Source organism: Parambassis ranga, chromosome 21 (genome assembly GCF_900634625.1).
Source record: "Parambassis ranga chromosome 21, fParRan2.1, whole genome shotgun sequence".
In the NCBI taxonomy this organism is placed as follows: domain Eukaryota; kingdom Metazoa; phylum Chordata; class Actinopteri; family Ambassidae; genus Parambassis; species Parambassis ranga.
The window spans coordinates 1644816-1658848 of NC_041041.1; the positions used below are offsets into that span (position 1 = coordinate 1644816).

General features: G+C 44.4%; 1 protein-coding gene across 1 annotated transcript in view; it reads right to left on the reverse strand.

The window, feature by feature from the left end:
- The window catches only part of il1rapl1a (interleukin 1 receptor accessory protein-like 1a), a 137229-nt gene that overhangs the window by 63371 nt on the left and 59825 nt on the right, over nucleotides 1-14033 (reverse strand). The window contains exons 4-5 of the mRNA XM_028393326.1: nucleotides 6058-6244; nucleotides 4521-4674 (exon numbers count right to left, since the gene is read on the reverse strand). Of these exons, the coding sequence (XP_028249127.1) occupies nucleotides 4521-4674; nucleotides 6058-6244 (341 nt within the window). The remainder of the gene's footprint in view (nucleotides 1-4520; nucleotides 4675-6057; nucleotides 6245-14033) is intronic.

A 14033-nucleotide genomic window follows, 5' to 3' on the forward strand; every position in this document is an offset into this window, starting at 1 on the left:
AGCGCTAATCGGCACCCTTCTGTCCATCTGTCCTCCTTCAGAGCCACAGATGTGGCTGGAACAGACAGAGGAGGTGTGGAGAAGACAGCCCTCTGCGTACTGTCACTGGCAGCCCAATAATCCAGTAAAGATTTACACAACTTTAAAGAACATCCTGTGAATTTGTGTCATAAATTACAAAACATATGCAGGTAAAAGTTGTGTTTATCCGGACAATGCTGCTAGATCATCATACAGGGCGTGGTCTTAAATGTTCACAGTAACATTTAACTGGCATCCTGTAAAGTTTTTTTTAATAACTTAATAAATATACAGTCTGTTATTAAAACAGTACTTTTAATAAGATTTACAGGATTTACACTTTAAATAATTAAATTTAATGGCTTTAAACAATTAAGCATAGTTTAACTGTAGTTGTTATTCTAATACTGTTATTTACCTGAATATTTCTGCATATTTTACACATTACAAACATAAATTATAACCGTTTTAAACCGTCACTGCTCTGTGACGTCGTTTCTTTTTTAACAGTGTGTCTCTGAGCCTTGTCTCCGAACATTCACTGAGATTACACCCAGCTGGTCAGGTAAGAGATTCAAGTGATTCCCTAAATGAATAAATAAATAAATAAGTGATGGAGTCATGCTCAGACGTGTGCACGCGGGCAGTAACGTTTTATAAGGCCGTGAAGTCTTCATGCTTCTGAAGGTGACCCAGCAGAAGAAGAACTGCGAGGAACCTTTTACTGCGATGAGACGCCGTCCCACGTCACCTCCCCACACCTCAGCTACCACACACACACACACACGTGTACCACACACACTGCATGCATGTTGTGCTGCCTCGTGTAAATGTGAGACGGGGCACAAAGAGGCAAGGGCAATCAGGTTATAGTGAACTCTGATGGATGAATCCTAAGCAGAGCGCGCGGCCTGCTGATGGTGTGGAAATCAGCCACAATGCTCCTATACACTGAGCGGAGAGTGAAAGCAAACAAACAAAACAGCCACATATTCTTATTTTCACGCATAAGTATATATTTATTCACAGTGCATAAAGTGAATTTCCCCGCCATCACCCGCTCTCACTGTGGATATTCTACAGGCGGGGATGTGAGGGAGGCAACGCCTCTCCTCCCCTCCATTTCCTCGTGCCCTCTGCACCTCCAATTCACTGTGCCAAATGGTACATTTACATTGGACATAACCTCAATCACCGTGCTTGCAGGCTATGCTGAATGTGCAGGCAGACGTCTCTACAGTGAGGGGATGCAGACTGAGGTATAATGGGAGCAATAGATAGAAACCCACGCCCGAGGCATCCATCAAACCAAACGACTCCATTACAGTAAGTCCGACAGAGGCAAACGGTAATGTGCACTGTGATAAACACTGGGATAATAGTCTGTTTATAGTCCTGGACACACTGTTTCTGCTGGGAAACACTGGAGAGGAATACAGATAAGATACAGGAGCGCCAACCTCTATCTTTCCCACTCTTTCTATCTCTTCCCTCTCTCTCCTCCGCTGTTATCAGTCACTTTCACTCCCTTGTTCTCTTTATCCTTCGTCCCCTCCCTCTGTATAATATTTCCTTCCAACAGAACGCAGGAGGAGCTGCATACATCAGCTGAACGGGCCTTTTATCTGCTCTTACACTGTTGTAGCATTACCCTCACAGTGCTGGAATGAGGCCTGGGAGGACTGTAAAAATTGAACCGAAATGATTCAGATGTACAATAAAAAACAGACATATCACGGCAGACTCTCATACTGAGGCATATACGACTTTAAGGAGAGACAAACAAACAGGCCTGCATAAACATAAAGAGGCCCGTACTGTACACACATCAGTTAATCAGAGGTGGATTGCGGTTTCAGCTGAGGCATCGCTTCTCGTGTCTCCAAACACAACTGTAGACTAATCTGACCACGCGTTGCGTTCCTCTGAGGAAGCAGCAAATACGAAACCTGCTGCTGCTGCTATGAATCAATTATAAGAGTACACAAAAAGGCACTCTCCTTACAGATGGGAAGTGGAGGTGAAGGTCCACAGAGGCCAAGGGAAATACAAAATCTTCCCATCTGTTGATAATGGTGTTTTTCTTCTCGGTACACGCCGGCCGCTCCTCTCTGTGTGTCCACACAGTCGGATCAGAACATTCAAATGCAGCCTGACGTCAACAGAAAATGAGGCAAAGGGCTGCTGTTCTCCTACATTTCTATTAACCTGAGGAGCGTCAGGACTTGATTAAGGAGCTCCTGGACCAGCCTGATCTGTGTGGGGCTGTGTTTATGCCCATAGTTAACCTCTATTACAGAACTGACCTCAGTTCAGATAGCTGCTTCTAATGGAGGCCGTTACAATGCGGAGCAGGGTCAGAGCGGAAGACACACATACACGATCTGCAGCAAGGCAGGGTCAAAGCAAAGGCCAGTGTCTATTGCACTATATTAAAGATCAGTTAAACTTAATGACCTCCTTCATCCTCTTGGCCTATCAAATAAACTACAACGTGAGCGCTCAGACCTCACACACACAGTCTGGCCTTTTATGCTTTCTGTCCAGGCGATGGCGGTTTTAACAGGATGTGATAAAATGTTGGTAATCGCACGCCCACTTGAGGAGATGATGTTGTAGGTTTATTAAAAGAAATGAGCCCACAGAGAGAGCGGACCGATCTCATTCTAACAGCTTCAAAAAAGGAAAAAGGAAACTACTTTAATAAGACACAGTGATGTGGGAATGTAAAGCACAGCATATGTTTATAGCGGAAGACGAACAGTGGAGGGTACAGCGACGGAACCAAGCCGAGTGATTCTGTTAACGGTGTTCTGCTGCATTAAAACTGGAAATCATCAAACTAACTTCTATCAAAGTGACTCTGAATGCAGAATGTAGCTGTTGGTCTGACGCTTTGGCCCCTTTGTACCAACCAGTCTGGTTTAGAGGCCACAGCCCGAAACTACTGTAAAGATGAAAACACGTGGGATCTAAGATAAAACCCTGAGGTCTACTGCACTCAAATGGACTCCAAGGTCAGCAGGTCTCAGTCCAACAGAGCAGATGTACAGCTAGGAAATCTGCAGCACTGTGTGAAGACACGGTGTTAACATGGAGCAAGATCCCAGAGGAGTGTTTGCAGCAGCTTGTTGAATCTATGAGACCCAGAATTAAACCGGTTCTGAAGACAAAAAGGTCCAACACATACACAGTGAGTGAATGAAACCACAGGTACAGCAGGATGAGCACATATGCTGCAAAGACTTCCTGCTTCATCTGTCCCCTGGTGTTCAAAGAGCTTCTTCTCCCAACAGCTCGCTCTTACTAATTATATGTTTTCGTACCTCACACTGCACACAGGCCGCACTGAGGGAGTCTGTTCACACCACCTTGACTCTCTCTGCCCCTCCCCCCTTTCCTTTACTCGGTAATCAATCAGGTGACCTTTGAGCTCTTGTACTAAACGCTGGTTATGGTGGGATGCTAACCTGTGTTAACTGCAGTAACACCCTGCCCAGGAGCGTCAGCCCCTCCGCAGTGACCTGTGGACACGCTGGTCTCGCTCCCAGGTTACTGAGCTCTGCTCGGGACAGAACAGTGGGCCGGTTTCCAGCCTGCAGCGGACTTTTACCCAGGAGAGCCCGGTCTGTGTCCTCCTGCGGCCCCGCTGATTTATGTTTGTAAAGTGATTCATAACCATCGTGAACATCCCTTCCATGTTGTTTTACACTCACAGTTGGGTGTTGGCATCAAAACACAGCAACAATACGTTCATTATTACAGGACTGTTTTATATTGTGGGATGAGAAAAGATTAACTCTAAACCGTCTGGCTCAGACCGACAGCCCCATGACCTGCCTCTGCTGCCTGATGAGGGAAAACCTGAATTCATGCTCACTCAGGACTTCTGTATGCTCTTCGTTTAATTTTTATTTATGTTATAAACATTTTTAAGTGAATGAAGTGAAGCCCTTTAGTAACTAACGCTGACTTTAGAATACATGATGTGATATTATATAGACCAATTTGAGAGACACAAAGGGGCGGCAAAAAACAAAGATTTGACCTTTTGATCGACCCTAATGGGAGCAGCTGACCTGGTGGAACACAGCAGCTAAAAGCAGCCTGAACACACGATTGCTTTTATTTGTCATGGCCTCACCTTGCAGCTATACAAGGTAAGGAAGGAGAGGGAGAGAGATGGATAGAAGCACAGAGTAAGTGTTGTGTAAATCTCCTGACCTTGGTCCTGGCTCTTTAGCTCTCTGTGTGAAGGGGTTTAGCCTCTAGCCTTAAATATTTCAGCACTGCTTGGCTGACTGCAAAGTGCTGAGTTGGAAGAAGGGATAGAGGCCGGGCCTCAGCGTTCAACCTCCCCCAGCAATTAACACAGCAGCAGGACATCATTGCAGTACTCAGCGGTGCGTCTGCTACAATTACTACTCATCTTGAAGCACAAACTACTATCAGGAGAAAGTTCCAACTACAAAGCAGAAATAAAAGTGACTGACTCGTACCTGTCACTGTCAGCTCGGTCGTCCTTCTGACCACGAAGCCGCCAAACTGGATTTCACAGGTGTAATTCCCAATGTCGTCTTCTTTGACCTCTTGGATGGACAGGATGTCTCTCTTCATGATGATGCTGGAACGCCACTGCTTCGGGCGGCACTCCTGCACATTACAAAGGGACAGGCCGGTCAAGACTTGTAAAAAAAACCCATTATTAAAATCATCCGGGAAAGTCTGATAGAAAATAACTGGATGAAAAAAGGCACCGTGGACTCCACGTGGCCGTGAAATGAAAAACTCCGGGCAGGCCTGACATTGCTAAATTTAAGACCTTCACTCTGCTTCATAATGAATTACATCCACAAGATGTGGGCTGGTGTGAGCTGGACTCACTGAGCGTTAAGTGGATAAAGTGGTGCGGATGCATAGCTTGGCACTCTGACATAAGAATTCCATACAGTAAAATGATAGAGCTCAGCCATTATCCTACTTATCTGATCAAGATTTATTGCACTGAACTGAATATTCTCCATTCAATATTCTGCGGCGGCCACAGAGGACGGAGAATTGTATTTACTGTGGTCCCTGCTGGCGGAATAAGTGTGTTTGTGCTGCGTCTGTGTGAGAGTGTACGCAGGCACTCTGACTGGCTTCATGACACCGTCCTCTCTGCGGCTCCTAGCTGCTCTGGCAGGGACGACGGTGGCTCTGTGGAATCTATTCCACCGTCGCTCCCGGCAACCTTCGAATTCAATCACGCCGGCTCCGCAGTGGTCCAAATAACTCTGGGTTCCAGCACTCCCAGTCATTACCCACACCGTAATTGAATTCTGGAAAAACCTAGAGGTCAAGCCCGGCCGGCTAATCTACTACTGATCTGCCTGTGATTAGTCTGGCCTGAACTCTTGTCCGGGATGCACTGTGTTGTCCGCAGGCCATGCCTGACCTGACAAAGGCAAGAACCCAGGTGAGGGAGGAGGAGCCGCGCGCTGAATAAAGATCAGGGAGCAGGGAGCGTTTGGAGGACATTCTCTCTTTCCACAGGGCACACAGTGACATCGCACAATGTTCTTCTCATTGAAGTTTAATGTTCATTATGAAAGCCGTCTCCGTGGCTGCCCTCTGCTCGGCCCGCAGTCCCTCCCAGTGACTCACAACAGCGTGGCACAAACACACAGCTTCAAAGTTTCTGAATATACCACGTCTGCATGCACACAGCCATGAACATCAGCAGGATTTCTTTGCTGGGGTCTACGCTCAGAGTTTGTGTTTCGGGTAATACAGAGAATTCTAACGTGCCCACTATAGCTGACACGATTCAGCGCTATCGTTTGCTGTTGTACATAATCTGCCTAAGTGATGTGGAACCACATTTCCAACGAGGCTTTTAAACATAAACAGCCAAGAAATTACACGAAAATAAACCAATGAACCATTGAAGAGTATTTCTCAGTTGCATAATCACAACAACAGACGCCTCCCCTCCCTCAGAGAGAACACACACACAAATGATGCAAAAATATAATCACATAACGGCGAGCACACCTTGTACCAGGTGATGTCTGGGTCTTTGCCAGCTTCCACGTAGTCGTCTATGTCAGGACAGAGGATGTCTTTACTCTTGCTGAGCTCGGCCTTCTCAGCTCTTCTCATGTTGGAGTTGTAGCACAGGTTCGTGTCATTCTCTGCCACAGTCAGAGACATGGACACCTTCATGCAGTATGTGGAGTTCCTGTTGGCAGAGAACAACAATAAGGTCACATACAATCTCACATGTACCCAGAATGAGCCTTTAGGTACTCACAGTAAAAATAAAAACACTTCCTGGTTTTATCCCTGTTCCAGATGTGTGTGTCTGTAGCTTTAAATGCTAATGAGCTGCTGCTGGCCACACCTCTTTCCACTAAACTGCTGCCCCATAACCTGCCTGTCTGTGAGGACACAGCTGGAGACTGGGCTCATCCCCTTATGACATCACAATGGCAGGAAAATATTATTTAAATGTTCTTTTCAGTTTTACCTTTGATGATCATTTTGTATATTTATTTAATCTTCTAGCTATTAATTGTTGCTTTGTTTTTATTCCACAGTAATTTTACTTTATTAGCTTCATCTCCACGTTTTGTTTTATTGTTTTTGTTACATTTTATTTTATTGTTTGGTTTTATTTCCCTGAGCATGTTGCTGTTTGAGTCTTTATGTCTTCAGTGCTTCTTCACACTGAGGTGATGGTACTGGCAGTGTTTCAGCTTCTGCTTGTTTTTGAATCTTTGTCCACAGACGTGTGTGTGTGTGTGTGTGTGTGTGTGTTGTATTTAAATCCTCCTCTGCATCGCCCTCCTCTGTGTTTGTGGGGTTAGCAATAATGACGTGTTCAGCAGCTTTACTGAGTCAATGCCGAATGCTCATGACCACTATTGGATTTATGGGGGGAGTCAGGGAATGCTAATCAGAGGAGAGACGAGCCGCACTGAGACGCTCTCACAATGAGCAACAGAAAGCTGCTTGGTCATCACAAGGAGTCTCTCTCTCTCCCCCCTCCCCCCTTGTTTCCCAGCAACCATCAAAACACACCATCTACCTATTTATCTTGCTAGCTATCGAGCAAAGAAGCATGACTCACTCTCTCACTGTTATTAATGTCATTGTAATAATCATCATCCAAACCACTGTCATTACTGTCCCCATCCCCGCTGACACAGCGCTGTCCCACCAGGTCCACCTCCTCATCAGGGACTGTGACAGGGTGTTCTCCATTATAGAGACAGGGACCATTGTAAGCCCTTTGTAAGACTTCGCAGGAAGGAGGCTAAAAGCTGGTTTGTGTCAGTGTGAACCGCTAACAATGTAAATAACCCAGGATGAGGTTTTTATGCGTTTTCTGAGCTATAACACTGGGTCTTTGTGGAGATAAAAGAGGAGACAGCAGCAATTAAGACCTAAAACGGAGAACATGAGCAGTTAGCGTTTAGTCTCTGCTCAGTCTGTTATTTCAATGACATCATTAGGCTGCTGTGTCTCTGTATGCTAAGCTAAAGCAATTCATGCATATAAAAAAGAAAGAAAAAAATGTACAACATGCAAAGACACCTAACACACTAACAAATGGGCTACAAATGCATTAGCTTAGCTTTCAGAGATACAGCCTAAAACTGCCATTATATATAAAGAACAGAGACTAATGCACAAGAACCTTCCTTATTGTAGACCAATGGATGGGTGTAAATAGTATGACACATGCTCTGTCTTTATGTGTAGGTCAAATGTCCAAAGGTATGTGGACATGATTGGGTCAGCTCAAGACTTTATGATTATTAGAAAGGTCAAAGCACACTGATGTGTTGTTCTTGTATTAGCTTTAGTCAGCTTAGCATGAATGGGGAGGAGCGAGGATGATTAGCGGCTGATAACCACCAGCGTCATGAGTCCACCTGTCCCATGATTTGATTGAGACTGAGGTCAGGAATGTACTTACAGTAATAAAACAAATGTGAGGTACAAGGACACACAGACCATAAAAACAAATATTAAAATCAGCTGGTGTCAGAGGGCACATTAGTTTCACAATAAAGACTCTGCATCTGCTCTGCCGTGTTCTATTAGCCTGATTACAAGCAGGCCAAGCAAAGTTCATGTTTGGAGGTTGGAGGAGAAGATGGAGGATTCAAGCACACAGGACACCGAGTTTTAGGAAGACTCGAGGCGGTGGAGGCGGTCATGGGAGCGGGATGAGTAAGCAGGTGAGCAGCAGCAGAGCTCTGGGTGTAGCAGAGTTTGGATGATGTAGCATGAAGAATGCTGCTGCTGTAATTGAATCTGGGGGTAATGGAAACATGGATCAGCGTGTCAGCAGCAGCAGCAGCAGCAGCAGCAGCAGCGGCCTAAAAGTCCACATGCTTTCCTCTAATGTATGTCCGTCTGTGTTTCTGTCCTCCACCCGGCCCGGCTCCGGTCTGACTCGGTCAGTCAGGAGGCTGCACGAACAGCCATATGGGCTTTTATTTCATTTCATTACATTACATTTACGGCTGGCCAGATGCTCCCATTCACTGTAAATGACAGGGTTTCATATGATCTACTCAGGTTATGGAAGCAATAAGGGAGTCACCTCTCTCATATAAACACCTCTGACCCCCCTGGGGCCATAAAACACACACACACACACACATGTGCTTAATGCAGCAGTGAAGGAGAAGCTACAGATAGCAAAGAGAGGAGCAGCAGCTGCTTGAAGTGAGAAAGAAAGCATACTGCGTACTTTTGCTGCACAGACGATGACTCAAAGGGCATCTGGAACATGCTGTAGGTTGGAAGCTGCAGTGAGATGTGAGATGTTACAACAGAGCTTTGACCTCTTGATGCTACAGCCAACGTTTTCCACTCAATACCTCCTATCTAGAGAGAATAGAGTGGGAAGATGTGATGTCGTAGGCTCGCACAATGCACAGCAACACTATATATGTGTAAAGAACAAGCATGGAAACACACACATGCATACAGGGCCACACACCCCCCTGAATGTTGACATAAGGAGGAGATGATCAGAGTTGACCTCTCATAGTCAGGCACCTAAACCTTTAAAGTCCCCGGGGAGCCAATAGCTCTCTATGTTAAATATTCACAGCAGGCACCCTGCGGCATTGTGGGAAGGTGTCGGTGCCGGTGCTTGATTGATGGACAGCCGGGGGTCGATGCACAGTCCTGTGGTGTCTTTCACGTCTGTCACATTCTATTTGAGTGGAGCTGCTTTGGATATTAGTGTGCAGCTCGAGGTAGCTGTAATTCTCCACACATTATTATCTAACATGTGGGATAATGTAATCAGGAGGAGGAAACTGCACATGGCTTCACCCACTCCACAACACAGACTCATTACCTGAACTATTATAAAATAATACATCAGGTGAGCGGCAGAGGGGCTGTGGCAGTGACAGAGCGGAGAAGAGCGGGAGAAAGATTGATGGATGTGAATCAGTGCCATGAGGGATGATAGAGCGAGAGAGAGAGGGAGGGAGGGCACATGGAACTGGTATGTAAATGAAGTCACCTTCACATGTGACCTGGCAATTAGACATACATTTTCAGACAGAGAAGGACAAAGATAAACTGTCACACATCATACATACATACGGTGTAAGCACAGCACAGACTGACACACTCCCTGAAACACCTGCAGGGCTTCTGTGAAAAGCTGAACATAATGCATGTGGATTTATGTACATTTAACCCTTTAACACCACCCTCAATAGTTGATGAAACGCCTGTCAAAGGCATACCCAAATTAAACTACAAGCTGTTTGTGAGCCCTTAGGAGTATGTGCAAAAGCTTGGTCTCATTGTGAAGGTAACACTCTGAAATTTTTATTTTAGCTGTGTGATTTACTGCAATTGCAAATGGTTAACAGTGAGAGAAGTCTAAACACAGAGAAATAAAAAGATTTTGTAGCTCGCCTAAATTTTTTTTGTAAAAAAAGGCTGCTTGACAACTGGAGCATGGTGATGTTGATTAGATGACAATATAGTGACACAGGCTGAAGTCTTACCTATTCCCAGTTAAAAGTAGATAGTAATTGGACAAGAAATGACCATTTGGGACAGGTTTTTCTGTAGGTATTCCCAGGCGCTCTCCAAAAAGTGCCATTTGGAGTCTCCAAATGGACACTTTGGCACCAAAGTGCATAACTCTGGAATGCTTCAACATACAGACATCAATGAGAGCTCTAATGAAAGGTGCCACTTAGAGGAACCTCATTCCATATTCAGATTCACTATTAGTATGATTGAAATAATGTTAGTGAAGCAAAAACACATTGAATGCTCATTATTCTACTGAAACTGAAATTGTGCATCACAAGAAAAGACTCAGAACAAGAGATATGGTCAAAAACAACACCTTTATCTAAACAAATACCCAAACTACTTACAGCAAACTGTTTACATGTTTACAATTCCACAGGTTTCACAGCCACATGTTGTTCTCAGTATGCCACTGTTACAGTCACGGGCTGCTACAAAGCACAGCTAGAAAGCTTGATGGGTGTCTTACTGTCACCAGAGATGTAGACTGGCTTGTGATGTTGTACACTGGGAGTAGGAGGCTGCTCTGGCTCTGGTGCTTGGCTCCCACTCTGTATCTGAATCAGTTTGCCTAAAATGCAAAAAATAAGGTTTTCATTCACAGAACAACTGTATCTGCATTCATTGTTCACCTCACAAATCAATAGTAAAAGTGCACACCACACAGGTAAACAAAATAGAACAGTGTTTGCCTAAAATGCAAAAAATATATATAAAACAAAATAACTATAGATGTATGTATGGTTGTATGTATATATCAGATATTCATTCACAGAACAACTGTAGCTGTATTCATTGTTCACCTCACAAATCAGTCCTCCACAACTACTTTTGGAGGAATAGTAAAAGCACACACCTCCCCCACACAGGTAAACAGAACAAAGGACCCACACAGGTAAATGAAATAGAACACAGTGTTTGCCTAAAAATGCACAAAATATATATAAAACAAAATAACTATAGATGTATGTATGGTTGTATGTATATATCAGATATTCATTCACAGAACAACTGTAGCTGTATTCATTGTTCACCTCACAAATCAGTCCTCCACAACTACTTTTGGAGGAATAGTAAAAGCGCACACCTCCCCCACACAGGTAAACAAAACAAAGGACACAACACTGTATTCACTAATTCTTTGAAACGTCTACATTCTATTTATAAAACTGCAACATGTATAAAAGTTACACTTACTTGTCATGGACAATATCTTCTCCTTCAATGAACATGTCCTCCTCCACCGAGTCAACAGACGACACATAACTTTGCGCATCCGACACATCCTCGTCAGAAAAGTCGCTTTCCCGTCTCGTACACTCTTCAATAACTTCTTCAACAGTGTAATTCTTCTTTTCCATGCGTTTCGCCATCTCTCTGGTCACTGGAAATACCACTGGAATGGAGATATACGCTCACTCTCACTATTACGCATTTACGCATGGACAGCCGGCATCCATTGTTCATGTTTACGCTTAGGCCTGTAGCCCACCCTCCTTCCACAACCCCTTCATGTGGGACATCCCCGTGACGGAAATCTTATTGGCTATACGTCCATTGCATCAGATTCAGCGTCAAATATAATGGGCTGAAAATACAAGCGTAAGAGTGGGGGGAGGTGCTTCGCTCGATATAGTCGCTCATTGGATTCTTTTGGCTAGGGACAGGCCCTCGATCCTTTTGTATGGTCAAACGAGCTGTCAATCAATAGAGTAGGGAAGTGGCTTTCCAACGAGGTGTAGGTTGTCAACAAAGAGCACAAAATGGCTGCGCCCAGACGGAGATATTGCAGTGAAAACATGAACCGTCCCGTCCTCGGGCCGCGTGTATATAAAAGGTTAAACAGCACACAGCGTGCCCGCAGGAGAGCGGCTACAGAGCAGTCAGAAGACAGACGGATGCTGACACGTTGGCTGTTGTCTTAGCTTTAGCGGTTTAGCAAAGTGTCTATGAGACTCAGCTTTGATCAGTCTGGATCAAAATGCATTGTAATTATTCATGACCAATGTGAATGAGAGAAATGCCAGCAGGATGCCACTCTTTAGCTGCCGTCATAGCATTATTAGCAAACATGGTGCGCTCTGGATTCACAGTGAGATGATTTTATAGGTATTAGATAAGGATATGTGTAAATTTGCACAGTGTATTTACAGCCTTACTGTTGTAACAAGTGGCAACCCGTGAGAAATAAAGCCCATGTGGATGATTAAATCACTGCACTATCACCCACAGCCTCTGGAGGGCGTTCTCCAAAGGTGAGTCAGTCCTCACAGACCTCCATGTTAAACTGTCCAACCTCACAGCATGAATGAACTCAACACAACCGGGAATAAAAACAGTACTGGCCTCTAATGATATCTTCCCCTCTTTGCCCGTATTTGGAGTTTAGGTGGACTCTGCTGCCAATGTGACAATGGTTAAAGCCTCCTTCACAGACTCAGAATGGCTCTTAGAATGGAGTGGATACACTATAAAATCCACAGCTCAAGGAAAGAGCCATCAGTGAGGTAGGAGTTATAAATCATCAGGTACAGTATGTCTCACACCTCCATGTATGAGCTTAAAGCTAGCAGCACACACTGAAACCAAGTATTAGCATTTTGGATTATGATGGAAATTAAGTCTGTGTTAATAAAGGGAAACAAGTGTTGCAGCTTTTAGTTTAATTTTACTCATTTTGTTTTTCAAAACCTGAAATAAATGAAATTCTTCAGAAGGACTGATTCACACTGAAGTAACACCGGCACATACGGCGCTACACGGTGACACATAATGTGCTTTTAATTGCTTTTATTAAAGATTGGACCCTACCAACAGATTAACTCATTATTTGCCAGTTTATTACGTGAATAAAAAATACACCTGCTCAAAGGCTTAGCTTAGCTTAGCTTAGCCTGTAGGTACAGAGCATGTTTGAGGGGGTGTCAGATATTTTTCCATTTATCTTTGTCAGTGGGTTTTTTTAACAGATGTGATTCAGGTGCCTCAGGTTTAATTAAATGAAGGTGTGTAAGTATGAAATCTAAAGTGGGTGATTTAAAGACTCCCCTGTTTGCCTGCGGGGGAGTTTCAGGGGAGAAAGTTTGGGTCATATGTGCTACAGTGTGTTACTCCAAAAGCTTACCTCCTAACAGAAGACAATTGATTTCAGCTCAGAGGCAAATCTCTCTCACAGTGCTCTGATTAGAGCATCTGAGAAGTTGGAAATCCCCCCAGCTCACACGGAGCAGCGCAGGGCTGGGGGCGCTTTCTGCAGCCGAGCTGTTCCACACAGTTACACACATTTGAATAAGAGCAAAGGCTTCTTCAAGAAAATGTCAATAATCAAAGACAATATTAATTTACAGTGAGACAACAGCGGAGAGCGTTTGTGCCAGGAATGAAATGCGGTGTGTAGGCTGCACACAAACACCCCCCACCACCACCCGGTCACACTCAATGTATCCTGCCTATTTGGGTCTTTAAGAGGCCTTTAACGTGGTTTATTAAAATCCCTCTGAAATGAAGAACTGCAATGAGCCGTTCATTGAGGGATGTAAAGGTTAATAAGATGCTGCTACATGATTATGCATCTCACATTAGGAGAAGTCTCTGTGTAGCAGCCCGCTGCAGTGAGAGGGAGGCACTTTGTCTTATTGCTGGTGTAGGTAAACGATCCTTAATGTAGCCACAGTTCTTTATGCTGTTGATTTTCCAAGTGAAACAAAGTAAACAGACGTTTCCTTCTCTGTCTCCAAACATACGTCGTGTTACTCTGAATTCAGAAGACACGACCAGCATGAGCTGCTTGTATCTGTACGGGAACATCAGTGGTTAAACATGCACCTGAATGAGTTCATGGAGAGACGTGAGGTGGACTCAGGGGTTAAACAGCAGAGCGTTCTGAAATGGATGTGACTGACCGTGATGAAGCCCGTCCAACTGTTTGATAAGGAAAACAGTGC